Source organism: Amblyomma americanum, chromosome 1 (genome assembly GCF_052857255.1).
Source record: "Amblyomma americanum isolate KBUSLIRL-KWMA chromosome 1, ASM5285725v1, whole genome shotgun sequence".
In the NCBI taxonomy this organism is placed as follows: domain Eukaryota; kingdom Metazoa; phylum Arthropoda; class Arachnida; order Ixodida; family Ixodidae; genus Amblyomma; species Amblyomma americanum.
Genome location: NC_135497.1, coordinates 323,963,501 through 323,983,511, shown reverse-complemented (window position 1 = coordinate 323,983,511; position 20,011 = coordinate 323,963,501). Strand labels below are relative to the sequence as shown.

The window sequence follows — 20,011 nt, the reverse complement described above, 5'->3', positions numbered from 1 at the left end:
TTTTTTATCTCTACACTCTCAGAACAAATACACCGGCATGTTGCGAATTGATTTTAGTCTTTGCAGGATTAAAGCTCGCTGCGGTCTTTAGGTTTCTCGCCGTCTCCGAGTGCCACGCACGGCAGACAGCAGGTTTAATGGCAGGCATGCGTTTTCCTGTTGCAGTGTATATTAGCCGTATCGGATTTCGCGCATATTGATTACAGTCTTCCGTATTCTTTCTTTTGTTTACAGGACCGTCTGGACGAGCACGTTCGAGGAGCATGTACAGTTTAGCATCAATAATGAAAGAATAATCGTATTTCTCTTTAGCGTCGTCTTCGGAGAGCGGTCCCGTCTGCTACAAGTAGACTGACCGATAGGCGCATCCACCAGTCCGGTTTACGCGCAAAGTGATTGCAGAAAAAATGTGCAAACTTGTTGAAAACACGTTTTTAATGATCGTTATTGCTCAGTTTGAAAAAAATATAGTACAGCTGTTTATAAGCTTTAGTTTTATTATGCCGCGAGGCGGCGTGAGCAGTAGACAAGTTCCAATACATGGGCATGCAGGCGGATTCTTAGACGTCACACTAGACGTCTTGTTAGGCGTCCAGAGTATTGGAACGCAGCCACTGTGACGACAAAGCTTCGCCCTCACTCTCCCCTGAGCACGCCACACTGCTGATAAATGTCAAGTGCGGCGTTCGGCTGTTTCGCGGCTGACTGTCAGTATGAAGGGGCGCGTCTCCGCTTTGCGCCGTTTGCCAGACGCGTAATGAAGGGGATTGCGCGCGGTTCGCCGTTGCCACCTCGATACTGCTTCGCTCTCGTATGTCCCGCGCGCCCATGCGTGGTGAGCCTTGGAGCACGGGCATTACGGTGCTCAAGAAATAGGGCAGAACAAGCTATTTTTGCGTCAGGACCCAGGTCTGTGAACTCGGTGAAGCCCTGCTTTGTTTCTGGTAGTTTGTTACTCGTAATTTCGTTGCAGCAGGAACGTGCTTTGATTTTTTTTAGCTTTAAATTAATGATTTTAAAGCAGCGAGCTCCAGCTAGTAATTAGGGTTAACTCGACCAAGCGCCGGGCACTGGAGCGCGGCGTATACGGACGCGAGGCGCGCGTAACTATGGAATGCGAACCGAACTCGGACGCTTCGCAGGCAGACGCACTTAGTCGAACTGCCGAACGCACGCCTGCCGTAGCCGATCTGTGCATAACGAAGACGAGATATTCGAGTAGGCGCTGAAAGTCAAGCCTGGACTCCATGTACGCGAAAACTCACGCGAACGCGAAGGCGACGGCGGCGGCGACGGCTGGCGTTCGCTCCGTCGCTTGTGGGCAACCTCCATGCAAGCGAAGGCGGCAGGCGACGCGAACCCGCGACGTGCGCAGCGGATTCCGTGCTTGGCGCACTGAAGCTTACAAACACGCCCGTAACCTGTTCTCTCTCTTAAAATTTTGTTAGTGTGCCTCATAGTCAGGGCCAAAGGAATATTTCCTCTACGGCAGCGGTGTAGCGGAAGTGGAGATAGCCAAAGGCGTGCTTGCGGAGACGAAGTCACATCACGAGTTCACGGGGGAGGTGTGCTTTCGTTCGGTGCCTGTGCACTCCGGCTTAGTAAAAACACTCCCATAAACTGTCATCGCAGTTTGATTGTAAGTAAGCAAACTATAATTTACCAGTGAGAATGCGCGCCGCAAGTGTTTCTGCACAGTTGGAGCGCAGCGGCACGGTGGATCGAGCGCCGGTACCCGCTGCTCGACACGCATCTCTCCATGCAGTACGCCCGCTCGCGTAGTCCGCTCCAAATGCTGTTAGCCCTCCGCACCCAACAAGTAGATTGTTTTAATTATTTAAATCATGCGGGTCTGCCTCTCAGCTGCAAAACCAAATATTTTCTCGACGGTGGCGATGACCAAGACGACGGGCTGGTTTCGTGAGATGTGCCCGTGAGAAACCGTGGACAAACCGGAAACGGCTTTGGGGGGCTCTGGTTGGCCAGTCGCGTGGGGGACTTCCGGGCGACGAGCGAAATTTTCTGTGGGTGCAGATCCGAGCGACACGGCAAGCGACACATGCATTTTGCTTCGCGCGACGGCGTCGCTCGTCGCTTGCCGCCTTCGCCTTCGCGTTCGCGTGAGTTTTCGCGTACATGGAGTCCAGGCTTCACACGCAGCACGCATTGCAGAGCCCTCTTTCGTACTGACCGTCAGCCGCGAAACGGCTGAACGCTGCACTTGACATTCATGAGCCGTGTGGCGTGCTGAGGGGAAAGTGAGGGCGAAGCTTTGTCGTCACTCTGTGGACCCTCAGGCTGCGAGCGCCCGACGCAGGTAGCAGCGCCGCGGTGCGGCCCCGCAGCCGCTCCTTGCGCCGTAGCCGTGGGCCGCGTATTTTTGACCGCGGCTGTACTTTATCGTTTACGTGAGTTTAACGTTCCAAAATGACTCAGGCTTTGAGGGACGCCGTAGTGAAGGGCTCCGGAAATTTCGACCACCTGGGGTCCTTTAACGTGCACTGACAATGCACAGTACACGGGCCTCGAAAAGTTTGCCTCCATCTAAATACGACTGCCGCGGCCGGGATCGAACCCGCGTCTTTCGGGGCAGCAACCGAACACGATGACCACTAAGCCACCGCAACAGCTAGGGGACAGTGGGCTTAGGGGACGTACTGGGAAGCGGTACTTTGAACGCGTCGTTGCAACGTCTGTCCGTCCCTGCGCGCTCTTCCGTGGTTGATGGTTTCATTCTCGCTGCTCAGTAATGCTCGCGTAAACGAACAACCGTAACGTCCGTAGCGGGATGTGGACGCGCCAGTTTTGACATATAGATTGCTAGTTAAATTTATTGCGAAGGAATTACAAAGTTAAAGCCATATTTAATGATGTGTAGAGCAGCCACGAGTTATTTCGATAAAAATGGAAATTCGTAATATTGTTGTAAGACATTTTTCCGCCCTTCGAAATCTGACATTGCATCGTGGTGTCAGCGCACGTTAAAGATCCACAGCTGGTCGAAATTATTCCGATGTCCTCCACTACGGCAGCACTCTCTTCCTTTCCTTCTGTCAGTTCCTCCTTTATCCGTTCCCTTACGGCGCTGTTAAGGTGTCCGCCGATATGTGAGACACACTGCGCCATTCCCAGACTCTCTCGGGACTCCTGTACCGAATCCGCTTACCACATATGCAGGCATTACAACACATCTGCGCCTCAGTAGGCAGACGTTCCCAGAGCCCGCCAGGGCCTGGATAGAGCTGAGGAACGACACCGCAGATGGCTGCAAACGGGGTCGTTTCTAAGCCGTGCGATTCTAAAACACATAGCCCAACTTTTTCGGTGTACTGTAAATTTTGTGAGATGTGGGGAGACGCATATCATATGGTATGGGCCTGCCTGAAAAATCCGCAGATAAAGAGAGTAAATCAGCCGACGAGGCAGGTCTGGAAGGTGACCTTGTCCGGCTTCTTGGACCTAGAGACTAAGAGGGCTTTGGACGAAAGATCGCGGGCAGCCGCTACCACCAATGTTGTCCCGGAATGAGGACTACCACCCAGGCAAGGGAGTGGTGAAACCCTCCACTCTCCTCTAAAACCCACCCCAGGGCATCCAATAAAATTTTACTACCCCCATCACCACAAAAATCGAATTTTAAATTTTTCTGTACCCGCCGCGGTTGCTCAGTGGTTAGGGTGCTCGACTACTGATCCGGAGTACCCGGGTTCGAACCCGACCGAGGCGGCTGCGTTTTTATGGAGGAAAAACGCTAAGGCGCCCGTATACTGTGCGATGTCAGTGCACGTTAAAGATCCCCAGGCGGTCGAAATTATTCCGGAGCCCTCCACTACGGCATCTCTTCCTTTCTTCTTTCACTCCCTTCTTTATCCCTTCCCTTACGGCGCGGTTCAGGTGTCCAACGATATATGAGACAGATACTGCGCCATTTCCTTTCCCCCAAAACCAATTATTATTATTTTCTGCGGCTGCGTTTTTATGGAGGAAAAACGCTAAGGCGCCCGTGTGCTTTGCGATGTCCCTGCACGTTAAAGATCCCAGGTGGTCGAATTTATTCCGGAGCCCTCCACTACGGCACATCTTTCTTCCTTTCTTCTTTCACTCCCTCCTTTATGCCTTCCAGTATACGGCGTGGTTCAAGTGTCCAACGGTATATGACAGATACTGCGCCATTTCCTTTCCCCAAAAAACAATTATTATTAGATTTTCGGCTTCAGGTGCCAATACAGGCGCATGCTGGCTGGTACCTATTCTAATATGTGCCCCGCTCCGTGATCTGCCTTTTCCTTCTTCTTCTAGCTGACTTTTTAAACATCCTTCTTTTGTTTCCCCCTTTTTCTGTACTTGCACGTGCTTACACATACTCTTAGTTGTGTAGCAGCGCCTGCGTTGTCTGCCAGCATCTTTTTATCCCGTTGTTTTCGTACGCACCAAACCGCCAGTTTCCGCTGCTTTGTCGCACTCTCCCGTTGCTTCCTTTGATGCATGGCTATACCCGCCTGCGTGCAATACTACGCGGGTTGGCTTGTGGAAATATCTGGGGGAACAGCCTTCCACCCCGCCCCGCACTCCCACTCCGCGGATGCAGCGTTCCCGCTCGCTAACCTCGGAGGGGTTCGTGCTCGAGGGAAACAAAAGGAGGAGACGACAACGCGTTAACACTCATATGCTATTTATTACAGTTGCAATTAATACTCAGAGCGGGCCAGATAGCTACAAACCATCAACGAGGCATCCTCGGAAGTAGAAGGCAACGTAAGAAGGACTTCCGACTTACCGGCTGGGGCAGGGGCGCGACTTCGGAAGTATCGGCGGCGAACATTTGTATGCGCCGACAATGGCGGCCGGGTTTTCCCGTGCGCGCCGCATGCTTGAGGCAAAACAATTCCCTAGCATTTGCTGGGGAATGCGACCAGAGCGCGCGTTTTGATGCACTCGCTTCGCTGCCTGGAACCAGAAGTCCAGCGGCAAGGCACAATGGATCCCCGTGTGCTTGCCGCGGAAGGTGACGAAAGCGTGCGGCTCCAACCGCTCGTAACGCTGGCCGGATCCCGAAGAGACTGTGTCCGGTCCCGCAGAATTCCGCGTAACCTACGAGGTGGCGCTCCCGTCGCCGTTCCCTTTCCCCCATGAGGGAGACTTCCCTCCTGGCCCAGGCGGTGCTGCCCGTCCCGACGGCCGACGATGAAGATGGGCCGCATCGAAATGGAGGGGGGAAAAGGTTTCCACAGGCTTGACCTTCATCAGCTAACCATGCTGAGTGTATTAATGCAGTGACCTTTAGTAGCGCATGATCTTTGTCTGAACAGACGTGATGCGCCATAAAACTTACGAGATGAGCTACCTTGGCACGGTGACGAAAGCTAGAGTTCGACATGACGTCGAATATAGCGCAAATAAACACGAAAGACAGCTTGACGCAGACTAGCGCTTGTCTGCGTCGTCATTTCTGTCTGTCGTGTTTTCTTTGCGCTGCATTTTAATCATGAACGTTCACCAACTCGGCTAACTTTCGGCTTAACTTAGACTTTACAATCGCTTACTTTCGAAGTATCGAGCTTGTTTATTCCTCGCTGAGGGCAACTGACTGTGCACTCTCGGTTGCACTCAGCTGTCAGTCCTCGAATCTCACCAAGTAGCTCACTTCAGTCCATTCTGATTTGTAATGTGTTGAAAGCAAATGCTGTAGTGATGAGGCATGCGCATGCCACCCAACAGACAATGTATTTTCATTCCTAGTAAAAAAAAAACAAAAAGAAAGCTACAAGTTTCTGCCGGCTGATGAGGGGGTTGTTCGCTGAAGTCTCCTTCTGTCTCGTCCACCGTAATGTCGTGCACCATCTACGGGTCTCCTAGCGCGAACTCTCCGATGTTCTCGCCAGATTCCAAGTCGTGCAGTGTCTGCAGCATCTTCATCCTGGCCATGTGTCGTTCGCGGGGCAGAAGTCTCTTGAGGCGCGCCGCCAGGCTTAGGCAGAAGAGCTCCTCGGGGTCCGAGGAGAGCGCCTGCGCCGCCGCGCCCCCCGCCGCCAGGCGATGCGGCATCACGGCAGCCGGCCGCATGGCCAGAGGCCAGGGCTGAGGCGGTGCTGCCGCCGCCGCCACCGCTGCCTCGCGCATTTCGGCGTCTTCGCCGGGCTGCTCCTGGTTGACTTCCACATCGGCCGGGGCCGCCGCGTTCAGCGTCGAGCGTCTCCTGCGAGGGAAAAGGGAAAGAGGCGTGGCAGCTAGGGTGTATGAGACACTCAAACTCGAGCTGACAGAGTGCGGTGTTATAGTGGCTTTTACCCCGTAACCGCTAACTTCCGAGTTCGCCCGTTGGCCAATCTAATTTCCTTCCGCCAGCCGCCCACAGCTCATGCTCATTTACGGCGGTTCTGCATGGTTCTGGAGTAGCATGCCAGGCCGACAACCAGGCAGAACTCTCCTGTTCCATTAAAGTCCTTCTCCTCCTCCTTGTTGTGGTTGTCGTATGTGGTCGTCATGGCCACCACAATATTTCATTTACATTCAGTTTTTTTTTTCGTTTTTTGTGATTTCCCCAAGCAACTGGCTATGATTTGGATGTCATGCCTTCGTAATCGCCGGGCTTGAGCCAATGACGGATACGAGACTTGAAGAGTTGCGTCGAAAATTGAATCAAAATATTGTTCAGGCCATGAAAACCACGTACGACAACCAGAACAAGATCTTTAGAATGGTCTATTCCGCAAAGACAAGGTGTCGATAGCCAATCGGCAAATGCGCAAGCCCTGGGAACAACTGCGGAAAACCGCGATAGCTTAGTTCTTTTAGGAAAAACTGACTTTTCTACTCTCCTAAGCTCTACGTAACGGCTCATAGCGAGTAAGAACATGGCTATGACGGACGCCATCAGTTTATGTCGATCAAAATGCGTAAAAAACCACACTTAAAACAGGTAGTAGAGTGAATATTCCGGGCAGCCTTAAAAGAACACCTGTTTTACCACAGCTACGACTTTATGCATGCCACATCCCTCACAAATGCTGTAACGTGGTAGAACATGATGGGAGAAGACGATATATTGTGCCGGAATTGATGGCCACTCGTTGACAAAGCTCCGCTGAAAAACGGCTCAGTCAAAAAAGGTGCACTTTCTCAGTGGGTTCATGGGCGAGCCAGGAACGCAGCGGAAAGCATCTGCGAACTGCCGGGAGTTGGAGAAGGCCTTGTTGCAGTCTCCGCGAAGGAATGCCGCTGTGCGGTTCAAGCGACACAGCGTGAAGCAGGCGCTTATGAAGAACACCTGCTGCTCGCTGAAGGCATCCGTGGTGCGCCACGCTTTCCCATGGGTAGCAGCGCTGCTCAGGGCTATCTCGAAGGCCTCGTGGGCCACCTCGAGCCCAGGTATCTCCGGAAAGGGCGACGCGAAGGTGGGTGCCAGGCAGCTGTGCTTTCGAGTGACGCCTTTCTCCCAGTTCGACGAGGCCCACTTGGCCGCCACGTCGCCGTGCGGGTCCACCTTCATCCCTGTACGGTCCAGGGCCCGTACGACCTCCAGCGCGTATGAGAACATGAGGCCGCCGTACAGCATCGCCGGGGTTGCGTGCAACGCGAACAGCGGCGTCGTCAGTGCCGCTACGGACAGGACGACTGCGTTGCGGAGGTAGTCGTAGCGGACCAGGGGAGGGGAGGATGCGGCGGGGAGCTTCGTCATGGGCGTGCCGTAGAAGGACTTGTCCCGCAGGGCACGCACATGTTCGTGGGCGTCGCGCCAGAACTCAATGACGGTGCTCGCGTTGGACGCGAAATCGGCGTAGAGGTAAGAGAGGCCGCTCGCAGTCAGCATGTTGGAGGGCGGCCAGAGGAAAGTCTGCAGCTGCTGCAGCTTGACAGTTGCCATGTACTTGGACAAGTTGTCACTCCAGGACACGTTGGCGATCTTCTGAACGGTCACTCGCCTTACTCTCTCAAAATGGTCTTCGACAGCTCTCTTCTGGTTGGCCTCCAACAGCGGCTGCAGGTACAACGCCGCCACGAGCACGCGGTAAGCTGCCTCTGCCTGGGTGACACAGAAGACTTGTCGCTGCTTGGCTGCCCTCTCGTCATTGATGTCTGCCACGTTCAACTGTACGTCTCCAAATGGGGCGAAGACCTGAACAAAAAACCAAGACAGGTGGTGCAGCAGCTCTGATCTGGTGTACTTTGCGAACAACTTGTTGACTGCCTCGAGAAGTGCAATGTCGCTGACACCCACATGGTCGGGCAGAAGATGGACGTTAGTTTCGAACGCTTCCGTCCAATCGCTGACCGGAATTCTGCTGGTGTACTTTTCGATTTCTTGAAGCATGAACCGAAGAGGTAGCTTGCTCTGCCGCTCGAATGCACTGGACAATGTCATGACTACGTCCTCCTCTATGTCTGCGATCCTCCTAATTTCGCTGGCGGCGCTCTTGGGTTGACCTCCGGACCCAGCAAACGCCGCGTAGAAACCATTCCAGTACTCGAAGTACCGGTCGGATGGAACGATGTTCCTTAGGGGCTTACCCCACAACATGAAGAAGTTGCCAGGAGCGAGTACGATACCCATGGTGCCCCTGGAATTGCGCAGCATCCGTATTTCGAACCAAAAGTCTACTGCCCAGTTCAAAGCGAAGTCAAGAAGTACGCCCAGTGGAGTGGCATCTGGAAGGGGCTTGTCGGGCCATGGTATCTTCCGTTCTCTCATGAACGCCTTAAGCATTCGCAAAGGAGCCCCTTGAGGCCCGTTGGTGGAGGTCATGCAAGCGTTGAGCATGGCTTGTAGCTTAAGGGTCGTAGGTATCAGTTGCGAACCCTTTGATAAGGTGCTGAGAAAGTTTTTGAACCTGCAAACAGAGCGGTTCGTCGTCAGTCATCCATCTCTTCAAAGGGCCTCTCAGATCATTCCACTGGTCCATCTCTCGTTCCTCTTTCATTTCTACGAATAAAGTTGCGCCAAGGAAAAATAATGGTCCGGTTATTATTTTATTCACGGTAAGCAGGCAAAGCAGGCCATCTTAGGGGGCCTAAGGGAGTTGGAGACCCTGTAAATTTACGCCAATACGCACTTCATGTAATTTCGTGCATGAAGGCCATTTGATGAGGCATTCCGAAAAATCTTCTCCCCCGCCCCCACCCCTTCCTCCGACGAAACACTCACCCTCGCCTGGAGCCTGGCTTAGTGTTTTTACAACCACAGCTGCATTGGGGAGGTTCAGCACCCGACATCAACATCATAATATGAGGTTGAGGTGAGGCTGAGTGAGGTCTCTCGTGGCCGCTGGAAAAGTGAGGTGGGGGCGTAAGGAGACAACCTCAAATGAATGGCTGAGGTTCAGGCTGACGCTCTCTGCCGTCGTATTGTGTGCCAACGAAAATGTGCTTTCACCAACCGGATGGTAAGAATGTTATCCAGATAGGCCTCGACAGTACGAGCGGGCCAGTGCGTGGACGACCTCAAGAATATACAATTTGTGGTATTGCGATCCAAGTGGACTTGCGCCACACGAGCCTTGTTTGGTGGTGAGCGGGCCCTGTCGACAACATGCCATACTGGTCACATCACGCGGGTCGTCTTAACAGTAGGCGCTGTCGTGGACGCTTCGATAGAGCTATTTCTGGTACCTCTTCCCATAAAAAGGTTGCCGAAAGTTGGCAGTTTTACCTCGCTCTCTTCTTAGTCATGCAAAAAAGAATTGTTTACAACTAGCAGCCGCCTTCCTTGAATATAGTGATGCCTCCCCTCTTGCAAAGTGACAGAGTGCATCAAAGCACTGGACAGCTAAGCCTGGTCAGAAGTTGCGTCAAAACGTCTTTCAAAATCGAGTTGAAAGAAGTAACAAGATATCTCCAGGAGCTGTGTTTCTTAAGACGGTAATATATGGTCGAGAGTTTTCATGGCGGCGTACTGCGTTCACCAAGTACGAATGCCTTGCGATTTAGAAAGCGTGCTTGATCAAAGTAATTTTTACGGGTATCTAATGGTTTGTGGAAAAGGTAGTGAAATGCCTGACAAAGTGCTACCCCTTTCCCCACTCCCAAAATTGGACACTCGTTTAAAATGCATGACAAAAAGAACGACCACGAATACAGTACGCAAAGCCCAGTTCAAAAATTTCAGCACATAACTTGAAACAGGACATAATACAAACATGATGTACACAGAATAAAAGACAAACAAATATGCCCCAGCAGAACTGAAATCACCTCGCGTTGCAGTTTAAATAAACGGAACTGGGGCGACATCTTTAAAACGTGTCCGCACTGGCGCCCTGAGTAATATCGTGGAAAAAATGAAACGTTAAGGGCTTGTTATTACAAAGGAGTTTGTTACCATATCGGAAGAGCAATATTGTTAACCACGCTATAGCTAACGCTGAAAGAAAATATTATCCACTGCACGCAGGATACCCACATACGTTGCGTTCTCACCAGTTGTCCAAGAGGACGTTCGTCAAGGCCGAGGCGTGGCCGTAGAACTCCGAGGCCGGCTTCCAGCGGGAGCAGGCGTAGGCGTCAAAATCCACGCAGGGGTCGACCCCCCTATCTATCCGGGCCTCAATAAGTCGCACATGCGCCAAGCACGCGTCGCTGCGGCAGAACGGGTCCGACCGGGCCTCGTACGGCATCCACGCTCGAACCACGAACGCCACCACCAGCGTGGCGACGCAGACGAAGGCACCCATAGCGAAGGTCATCTCCAGGGTCCTGTGCGGCCGGTCGCCCGCATCTTTCGAACGCGCCGGTCGCGGCGGTGTAGAGGCTGGGGCCTGCGCAGTCGCACGTAAAAGACTCGACGGCAGCGCAGGAGGGAAGCCCGTACAAAAATGCTCGTTGAAGTTATGTGCAAGTTTTTCAGAGCGGGCACAACATGCTATCTTTAATTCATGTTGAGACCAGGAAGGGCCTGCGTTGGTCGATTGTTGAGGCAGCGTAGAATTTCAACAGAAAAGTGGCCACCGTGCCAGAGTTGAGCATTCTAAACACATTTTCTGCATTGCTTTCATGTTGAATCCAAGTTGAAATTATTGGGGTGATTCAAAAAATCATTCTGTATTTCGGCTGCGGTAAAAAAAATTCTAATACCTTCGTATTGCACCAGATGACGAACTACCGATGCAATTTTCGACGGTATATTCATATTTATTGCTGCAATTTCACGTTCACGGGATGCTGACAGCACCAGTCATGTAGTGCTCCACACATACGCGCGCACACACACACACACACACGTGTGTGTGTACATAAATAGATACACTCCGCCCTATACGACCATCAGATAAAGAGCATAAAGCAGTATTGCACAATGCTATAACACGAACTACGAGTTCACAAGTTTTTCATCTAAAGCGCGATCTGATCTTCACCCTTACATACTCCTACACAGGGGTGTCCGCATCTGCGCAGGTGTTGCCCAGCCGACCAGCAATGTTATATAAGCTATTCTTGTTACTATTTAATTACTTTATGTGTATCAGAAGTAATAAACTTCACATGCGACGTTCTGTTAGTTGAAGACCTTGATTCATCCATAAACAACAAAAATAAAGCACTAATTAAGCGCCCTTTTTATGAGCGCACGTACAAGTCCTCCAAAGAGCATATTGCATCACTGGTGCTTTTTTCTGTGCAAGAAAAGAGTTTTGAGCGGTTTACGAGAGTCATAACAGGTGTTGAATGCTTTAATATGCATAATGCGATAAGGTTTTGCTTACACGACACATGTCAAAGTTATTCCTGATTTCACTTAGGCTTAGACACGACTGCCACGATTCAACACAAATTCAACAGAAATTGCTCAACAGTGAATGTGTTGCCTACGTTCAACAATAACTTTGTTGAAGTCGGCATGACTATGGCCAACAGCCTCCTGGTTTTGGTCACTTGCTATTGTGATGCAGAAGGTGCTAGTGCTGAGAGAAATCGTGCAAGTAGAGCATGTGTGGTCTGCTTGATTTCCCTGGCGACCATAGAAGACATTGTTTTTCACATCATCTTCATCATCATCATAGGCCAACCCATGCTAATTTGCTGCTCAGAGAGCCTCCAAGAGAAAAGCCGAGAACAGAATTAAAGCTACAGTGGGACGTTCTTAAGAACTAGTTGGTTCGTTTCGAGGAAACGTAAGACTAGGCGGGTAGAACATGGAGAAGAGGCAAGGAAACGAACACGACACCAGCGCACGCGTGATGTTGTAATCGTTTCTTTGACTCTAGTCCTTTGCTATTCGCGCAGACTTAGCTTAACTAAATTAAAGTATTCAAGGCTTGCCATCACATCATCTGAATTGCAGTTAGCTAGAAAAATATTAATGAGTAGGTTTCCACAGGATTTCGAAAACCGAGCACTACATATGCAAGATGCAGCAAGATATTTTCTCTCTCGGAGAAACCTGCTCATTACGAACAGTTAGACGATGCGACGTGTCAGCACATATCATTGTCATGTTCCACAGTGCTTATAACTAACACAATATATTCAGTTTTCGCTTAACTTGTCATTTATGTGAGATCGTACCCCTAATCTATCGAAATATGCAATGCAGAGGAGTACTTGCCCTGTGGAATACTTTCTGCAAGGAGTCCATTTGCATGGCTCTGCAAATGCTCCTATGGCCCTAAATTTACGATTTGTATGCTCTGCAAAAGCTGCTACAGCTGAGAATTAACTTAAATTCTACGATATGGGCTATGCTGAGTATAACCAACCAAAATTTTGTTTACCAGATGTTGAGTAGGCTCAACATACATTGGGTTCATGTTGGTTTCCAGTTGATTCAACAAGGGGACAACAAGGCGTCATCTGAAGCTCAAAAGTCATTTTTGTAAGGGAGAGCCGTTGGCGACGGGATTCGATCCAGCTAAGCCTCACGACCTTTGTTCCGCGATTGAAGAAAGCTGTTCGGCTTCTCGTGGAGAGTATGCATGCACGCGCTCGAGCCGGCAGACAGTATAGCAAAGCGCAGAGCTAGTGGTGACACTTGAGAAACAACGTGCCAGAGGCAATAAGTGAAGCCACAGTGGACGGCTCTGGATTAAATTCGACATCGACAGCCAGGGTTTTTTAACGAGCACTGGCATCACACAGCGCAAGGGCGCTCCTGCATTTCGGCCCCACTGAGATGCGACCGCGATTCTATGTCCACTGTGCCACCGCGGAGGATCACTTAAGTGGTACGGCGACAGATGCGGGAGAGGTAAATGAACGAAGAAGTCAGCATCCAGAGACGGACCAGCGATTGCGAATTAATATATGCGTGAAAACGAGGGCTCGTAGCAGTTTAAGAAAAACGGGTTCATTTGTCAACATGCAACTTGCTGTGCTTACCGTCTGCCTACCATAAGAATATCGGCAAAAACCTCCACATAGTTCTGGGCCGCTATCTCTGCTAGAAAATACTTTTGCTGCCAGCTCAGTTTGTGCGCCCGCTCAGGCATGCTGGCTTCTTCATGATTCGTGCTTAACACAGGAAAAAAACGTTGGGGGACACTTATGCCAGATGATGCTTAAGCTTAAGCTCCGCCCTACGGGTATCACGCGATAGCGTTAATGGGTCCATTCAGCGTCTTGGGGTCATGTGCATCTGACTTCGCAGACACGGACGCTTCCATATTTCACTTTACCTCAAGACACACAAGGCCTCCCTTTAGCCAAGACGTACGAACGTTCCTCAGTGGCCAAGGAGTAGCGATTTCAGACCCACCGCTTGACCATTTTTCTTTCCTGCGCAATTGCTTTTCTTTGTTCAGAGGCACTACGTTATGGCGGTTGAACGACGCCACGACCGTGTAGACCAATGAGTAATTGCTCAGTGACGTCATCACTGTTGCACTGTGTTATCGTTTTGGGGTGTTTGAATTACCGGCGCAAGGTCACCTGATTGTGACGCCAGTACTATTTCGCCCAATTCTGACTTTCTCGACACGTCAACAACTACAGTAGTTTCTCCGCCGAACAGGACCCTTAACGCCGTTGCGTTAATACCCTGCCAGAGATGGATGCGTAACGAGGTGATCGCTCGCGCATGTTGGATGGTTTGATGCGTTGTTGGCTCTGCGCCAGGCAGCAGTTGGCACAGGGTAGCTGTGATGATATACGCCAGCGTATATAAAACGTAGGGGGGGGAGGGAAAAAAAGGCGTGATCGTTTCTGAGACAGTAGAAATAAAAAAACTTGGAGCCCTTCTTAACCACTTTCTTAAAGAATAAAATGCGATAGCATCTAGGTCGCCTGCTATAGTTTCCACAATGAGTGTATAATGTTCCTGCAAATTTTCCTCCAAAACTCTGGTTGGAACCGGTTCCATTACCCTCATATGGTACACATGAGTCAACACCTCCTAGAATGTTCGAGTACCCTCCATTGAATTATGTTGCATTATCCTAATCCGACCTACAAGTCCCAATAACCCACCTTAATTCATTTTACGGGGTGGGCCTATTTCCAAAATTTCGGGCGTCCTTCAGAATTATAGGGGGTAGGCCAACTTTCATATTTTGGGAATCCTCAAATTTTCAAATCTGGCGGTGCCTTATGATTGGTCTAGCGGTGGTCACGTGATGATGACATCAAGACACACTCAATCGCAATCTTAGATTTTTTTTTTTTTTTTGGGGGGGGGGGGCGTCCTCATACCACCCCTGGCGCAGTGGCGAACCGGTTAAGCGATGTGGCTATTTCAAACACAGCCACCTATGAGGCCTGTGAGACCCACGTTGCTCTTCCCGAGCTCCTGCACTAGTGTTCCTGTATATGCTCCCGTATACAGGAACACTATCTTGCACTGATGCTCAGCAGCGCAACGGTGGGCGGGTGGCAAATACATCGAATTTATTTGAATTCAATTCATTGTCATGTGCCACGATGGGCAGGTTGCCACGGTGGACAGGTCAATTGTGACGACGTCGCAAGGCTATGTGACCGCTCTTTACCAATCGGGGAATTTCGTGACAGAGAAACCGGAACTTTGTGTGCGTGTGCGTGTGTGTGTATGTGTGCGCGTGTGCGTGCGTGTGTGTGCATGTGTGCGCGTGTGCGCGTGCATATGTGTGCGCGTGTGCGTGCGTGTGCGTGCGTGTGTGTGCATGTGTGCGCGTGTGCGCGTGCATATGTGTGCGCGTGTGCGTGCGTGTGTGTGTATGTGTGTGCGTGTGCGTGTGTGTGTGTGTGTGTGTGTGTGTGTGTGTGTGTGTGTGTGTGTGTGTGTGTGTGTGTGTGTGTGTGTGTGTGTGTGTGTGTGTGTGTGAGAGAGAGAGAGAGAGAGAGAGACGGCAACGGTTGGGGGGTGCGTAGCAAGAGCGAGAAGGCATTTTGGTCAGGGAGAGCGCAACTGATGCAACTGTTTTGAAGAATACTGTTTTGAATAGTGGAGCGCTCTAGCAGCGGTGCGTGTGCACACAGCAGTGGTGCACGCGGCATTTCGGCTTCCCGGGCGAAGCAGAGCTGCTGGCAGCAGTGTGCGTTGGGGACACTTTTTGACACTTCATGAAGAATTGTTTGCAATTCGCCCTACTGAAACAGTTGGTCTGCTACAGGTGCTGCACGGGCTGTCTGCTTCGACAAGAATGCGATAACCTTCAGATTGATTCCTTGTGTACCCGTCGTGGTATGCGCCTGGCTTGACTGACAGCCGCAGCGCCCCGACGAACACTGCTGGAAGCAACGCTCCGTGCCACCGATCACGCGAGCATCAAAAGTATAGCGTTGACTGACTTGAATAGGACTGTATCCAGTGCGATACACAACACTGTATTTTACTCGGCACTATCAACAAAACGTTTTGCAAAAGCTAACGCGCCCTTACAAAGTTATTAACTAATGCCGACTGCTCGGTCAGACTACATAATTAGAACTGCCAGTTTCTCAATTATCAGCATGCCTACTTCGTTGGCCTTGCAGTTGAGTTAGCAGTGGACACGATGTGCTTTTTTGTTTACGGAGATGCATTCAAACCCTCGTGAATTCAGAGGAGTGGCATTCGGGGCGCCCTATTCGGCCTGCAAACGTCAGGGATGAAAAATTTCCCAGGGAGGTTTTATCTGAGGTAGAATTTCCTGTGGCTCAGCCGACGTGACGGCGTAAAACACGCGAAAAATAACGACGCTTCGTCGGCAAAACGCGGGGCCTTCGGAAGAGAACACGATACAGAGCATTTACATAACATTAATTGTCGCTTCAATCACCGTCAATTAACAGTTAATAATTAATAATAATAATTGGTTTTGGGGGGAAAGGAAATGGCGCAGTATCTGTCTCATATATCGGTGGACACCTGAACCGCGCCGTAAGGGAAGGGATAAAGGAGGGAGTGAAAGAAGAAAGGAAGAGAGAGGTGCCGTAGTGGAGGGCTCCGAAATAATTTCGACCACCTGGGTATCTTTAACGTGCACTGACATTGCACAGCACACGGGCGCCTTAGCGTTTTGCCTCCATAAAAACGCAGCCGTCGTTCATTTTTCATCCTGAAAGTCACCGACAGGAATTAACTGCCCATCGACGTCGCGCACAATTAGTCTTGCTCAGTCAGTCAGCATACATCGTACACTCTAAACACGAAAGGTGTAAAACGAGGGTAAGCTATCCTGTAGCGCGCTCCATTTTATAAAATGCAGCTTACTCCCCAGAGGACCGCTTACTTCCTTTTTACTCCCATATAGGCGCGTTCGTGTTCAGAGTGTACCCATCCATCGTGTAACGCCCCTCGTCTGGAGCATTTCAGTAATAAATAAACGGGGAAAATTGATGCGCATCGCTACTGCCACGCGCCACAATCTGAAGCCGGCAATTTCAATACTCACTACGCACTCAGCCACGGTGCGTGCCTGCCTAGACGCTGACCTCCTGGACACTCGGGACCCACCGGCGTCAGCTGCGAGGGGCGCGCGGTCAAGGCGTCGACCAGGCATTTCTCCACCAACCTCCCAGGTTCTGCTTCCTGCGAATCATAGCTAGGGGTGGGAGGCTGTTTCGGTCGCAACCGAAAAAAAAAAACTGGTAACCTTAAGCCGATCATTTTTTTAATTTGGTTTTAACCGAGAAAGGTCGGTATCCTTTAGATGTACGCCTTGGCTTGCTGGCTGTTGAGTACGAGTTAGGATCGGTCAAAAGACAAGAAAGGAAAGGCGCACTAAATGTAGAGCTTCGATGGAAACCTGAACTGCGCCGTGAGGGGAGAATAGAAGAAAGTGAAAGTGAAAGGAAGCAAGGAGAAAAAGGCGCCATAGTGAGAAGCTCTTAACTTCTACCCATTGGCCTTCGTTTACGCTTATCCCAGTAAACAAAAAAAAACAGAAAATTCTTTGTTCTCACAGCAGATTTTGCAGTATTTTTGACCACGAATTTGTCATACCAACGCAAATTTTTGTTGCAGAAACAGAATATTCTGCATTGCTGTGCCGTCGCTGGTCGTAGCTACAGAACTACAGAAACATACCATAGAAAAATAAAGTTGAAACTCGTTATAACGAAGTTTATGAGGCCCAACAATTACTTCGTTATAGCCAGTGTTGACCGAGCTTCCAAAAAGAATCGTCATTCCTTCGCTATATCAATTATTTCGTTATAAACTGCTTCGTTATAAAGAGATCCACTGCAATACGGTAATACAGAAAAATACAATCCTGGAGAAAAGTCTGTGGTTACGACAAAACGACAAACCGTTTAGTTAAATTGAGGGAACCCCAGTTTTGTATTTTTTTTTTCATCGACTGGGCATTGAAATCACACAGCGCACGGGAACTTTTATACTTTGCCTCAATCGAAATGCAGCCTCTGCGGCCGCGATTTAATTCCGCGGCATTGGGCTCGGCATTCGAACGCCACTAAGCTTCGGCGGCGGATTGGCAAACCGTGAAAAAGACAGACAGCTTTTAGCGAGAACTAATTCCTCGCGAAAGCTCAAATTAAGATCACACGAGGCAAAATGCGTAAAAAGACTATAGAGCTGAAAGCTCAGTCGGGAGTAAAAAAGAAAAACTTTAAATGCAAAACAAAAATTAAAATTACAACAGGAAATAAGGCTTACTATCTATAAGCTAAGATGTGGGTTAAAAAATTCAAACGGGGAATAGCGTCGATAAAACTTGACTAGAGTGAAATTAAAGAACAGTATCAAACAGTCGATAAACCACTCATACTTAGGAATAGTTAAAAAGTATAACGACATAAAACTAATTTAGATAAATAGCTTATTTGGCAAAAAGGACTGTGAAGCTTCACGAAAGGTATACAGAGCTGTAAGTACGCTTAACACCACAAAGGGCGCAGGAAGGCAAACGACTCAAACAGGAACCAACTTGACTTGTCACGGCTATAGCGTGCTCTTTGCTAAGATTTTAAGGTTGCCGCGATGTCAATGTGTTGTCATGACCATTATTAACTACTTTTCAGGAGTGGGTGAGACAAAAAAAAAACTCACAGGACGGTTACCAGTGTGTAACGCGAATATTTTAGTGTTAGCTGTGGTGTGAGAGCGAATAATTTTCATAAGAGTTCGGACCTAAGCTACTAGGCTCCCCTCCGATGCTACATGCATGTACGACGACACGCGTCGCCTTGTGCGCCGCGCCCCTTCCGCACAGTGTCGCCGGCTATCTTAGAATACTGCCGCAGCCGACCGCAGCAGCGTCCTGACGCGCTGCCAACTTTGCCGAAGCAGCCACCGCCGCTGGCGCTCCTTTCAAAACGTAAACACGCCGTGACGTTCCAGGCGCGCACCATCTTGGCGCGATGCCAAGGTCTGGGCTGCGGACGGCGCCCACGCCGACGGCACTAAAACTGAGCTGAGGAACAGGACAAGAAGAGCTAAGGCATTGAAAACGCTATTCTATATGAAGAAGAGATTTACGGAGCTGCTAAGGCAGATCGGGCAGGAACCACCAGCGGGTGCGGACAGCTCAAGCAGTACGCTCGCAATCGCGTGATCAGCGATGACGAAGAAGCGCGGCTGACGCTTTGTCGTCACCGTCTTCCTTACAGCGTGCTTTGCGGACGGCGACGCAGAGGACGGCGCGAAACTGAGCAACGAGCTAAGAGCTGGCATTCGGCTATATGTTTTCCTTAAAATTGTAGTTACTTGGGCCGGTTGGGGCATATTCTAACGGTAACAGAAAACAGTGCGCTGTATCGCGCTTTTCTGCGTTACTTTTCGTACATGTCGTCGGTCAACAGAATTCTCGCAGTTAGCTCCTGTCTGTCATTTTTCGTATCTCGCTTTTGTTCCCCATGCATAACGAACCAAACAGCCAAGACAGATGCATTAAACCTGTCTACAATCTCTTACTGCAGCGGCATCGTACGCGGCCGCATAAAAACCGCCTTCACGTTTAGCCCTGAACTTCAAAGAACGCCAGTGCGAAACCAGTGCGATTTGTGGGAGATCAGGCTCGCTTACCATCAACGTGGGGCCCAAACTCTGCGGCTTCCTCTTCCTGGCGCTCGCGCCCCAGCCGAGGTGGCCCGTAGTACCTGGTCAGGCGCACCGGCGTCATGCCCGACGCGGCACCGGCCACAGACGTCGCGCTCCGCCGCATGGCTGCCTCCTCGTCCAGCATGGAGCTGGGCGGCCGGCTGCTATGCTTCCCGAGTCGCGAGATGAGCGAACTCGCCGTCGAACGCCCCGCCGACTGCCTGCTGTCGGCCCATGGGTGCTGCTGCGGGGGCGGAGGAGGCGGTGGCGGAGGCAGCTCGCGACTGGCCCGTGCTTCGCTCAGTCTGTCTTCTGCAGCGAGGGCTCTGGGAAGCCGGCCGCGCCTCTGGGACCTGGACGAGCGTCTTGAGTACTGGGATTGCTCTCGGGAGCCCTGTGCCGCCATCTTCCACTAGCCGGTCCTGGAACCGATTTTCAGCGCTGCTCAGCTTCAACGGCCATCGCGAGGATGCCGATGCACGCGTGCCTCGGGACACTGGCTCGCGGATCGCGACCGGCGCGTAGCTCGAAGCATCACTGAAGACGGAGGAGGAATCGAAGGCGACGAAGCTTTGTGCCTATAAATTGAACGATCAAAGAAAAGTAGCTGTCAAAGGTAGCAAA

At 50.7% G+C, this 20,011-nt stretch overlaps 2 protein-coding genes across 2 annotated transcripts in view; both read right to left on the bottom strand.

Annotated features, from left to right (window-relative positions):
• LOC144115419 (uncharacterized) overlaps positions 1-20,011 on the bottom strand; it is a 68,106-nt gene that overhangs the window by 20,766 nt on the left and 27,329 nt on the right. The gene's annotated exons all lie outside the window — the stretch shown is intronic.
• On the bottom strand, positions 5,706-19,890 carry LOC144115418 (uncharacterized). The gene is made up of 4 exons (XM_077649811.1): positions 19,373-19,890; positions 16,779-16,915; positions 10,414-10,751; positions 5,706-6,196 (listed from the first exon to the last, which is right to left on the bottom strand). Exons 1-4 carry the CDS (start codon positions 19,791-19,793, stop codon positions 5,842-5,844), a joined length of 1,251 nt encoding a protein of 416 aa, XP_077505937.1. The 5' UTR covers positions 19,794-19,890; the 3' UTR covers positions 5,706-5,841.

Coding starts and splice junctions, on each gene's coding strand:
- LOC144115418 (XM_077649811.1), bottom strand. CDS start 19,793: ATGGCGGCACAGGGCTCCCGAGAGCAATCCCAGTACTCAAGACGCTCG. Junction 16,916..19,372: donor GTTTGGGCCCCACGTTGATG/GTAAGCGAGCCT, acceptor TATGATTCGCAG/GAAGCAGAACCTGGGAGGTT. Junction 6,197..10,413: donor AACGTCCTCTTGGACAACTG/GTGAGAACGCAA, acceptor TTTCCCTCGCAG/GAGACGCTCGACGCTGAACG.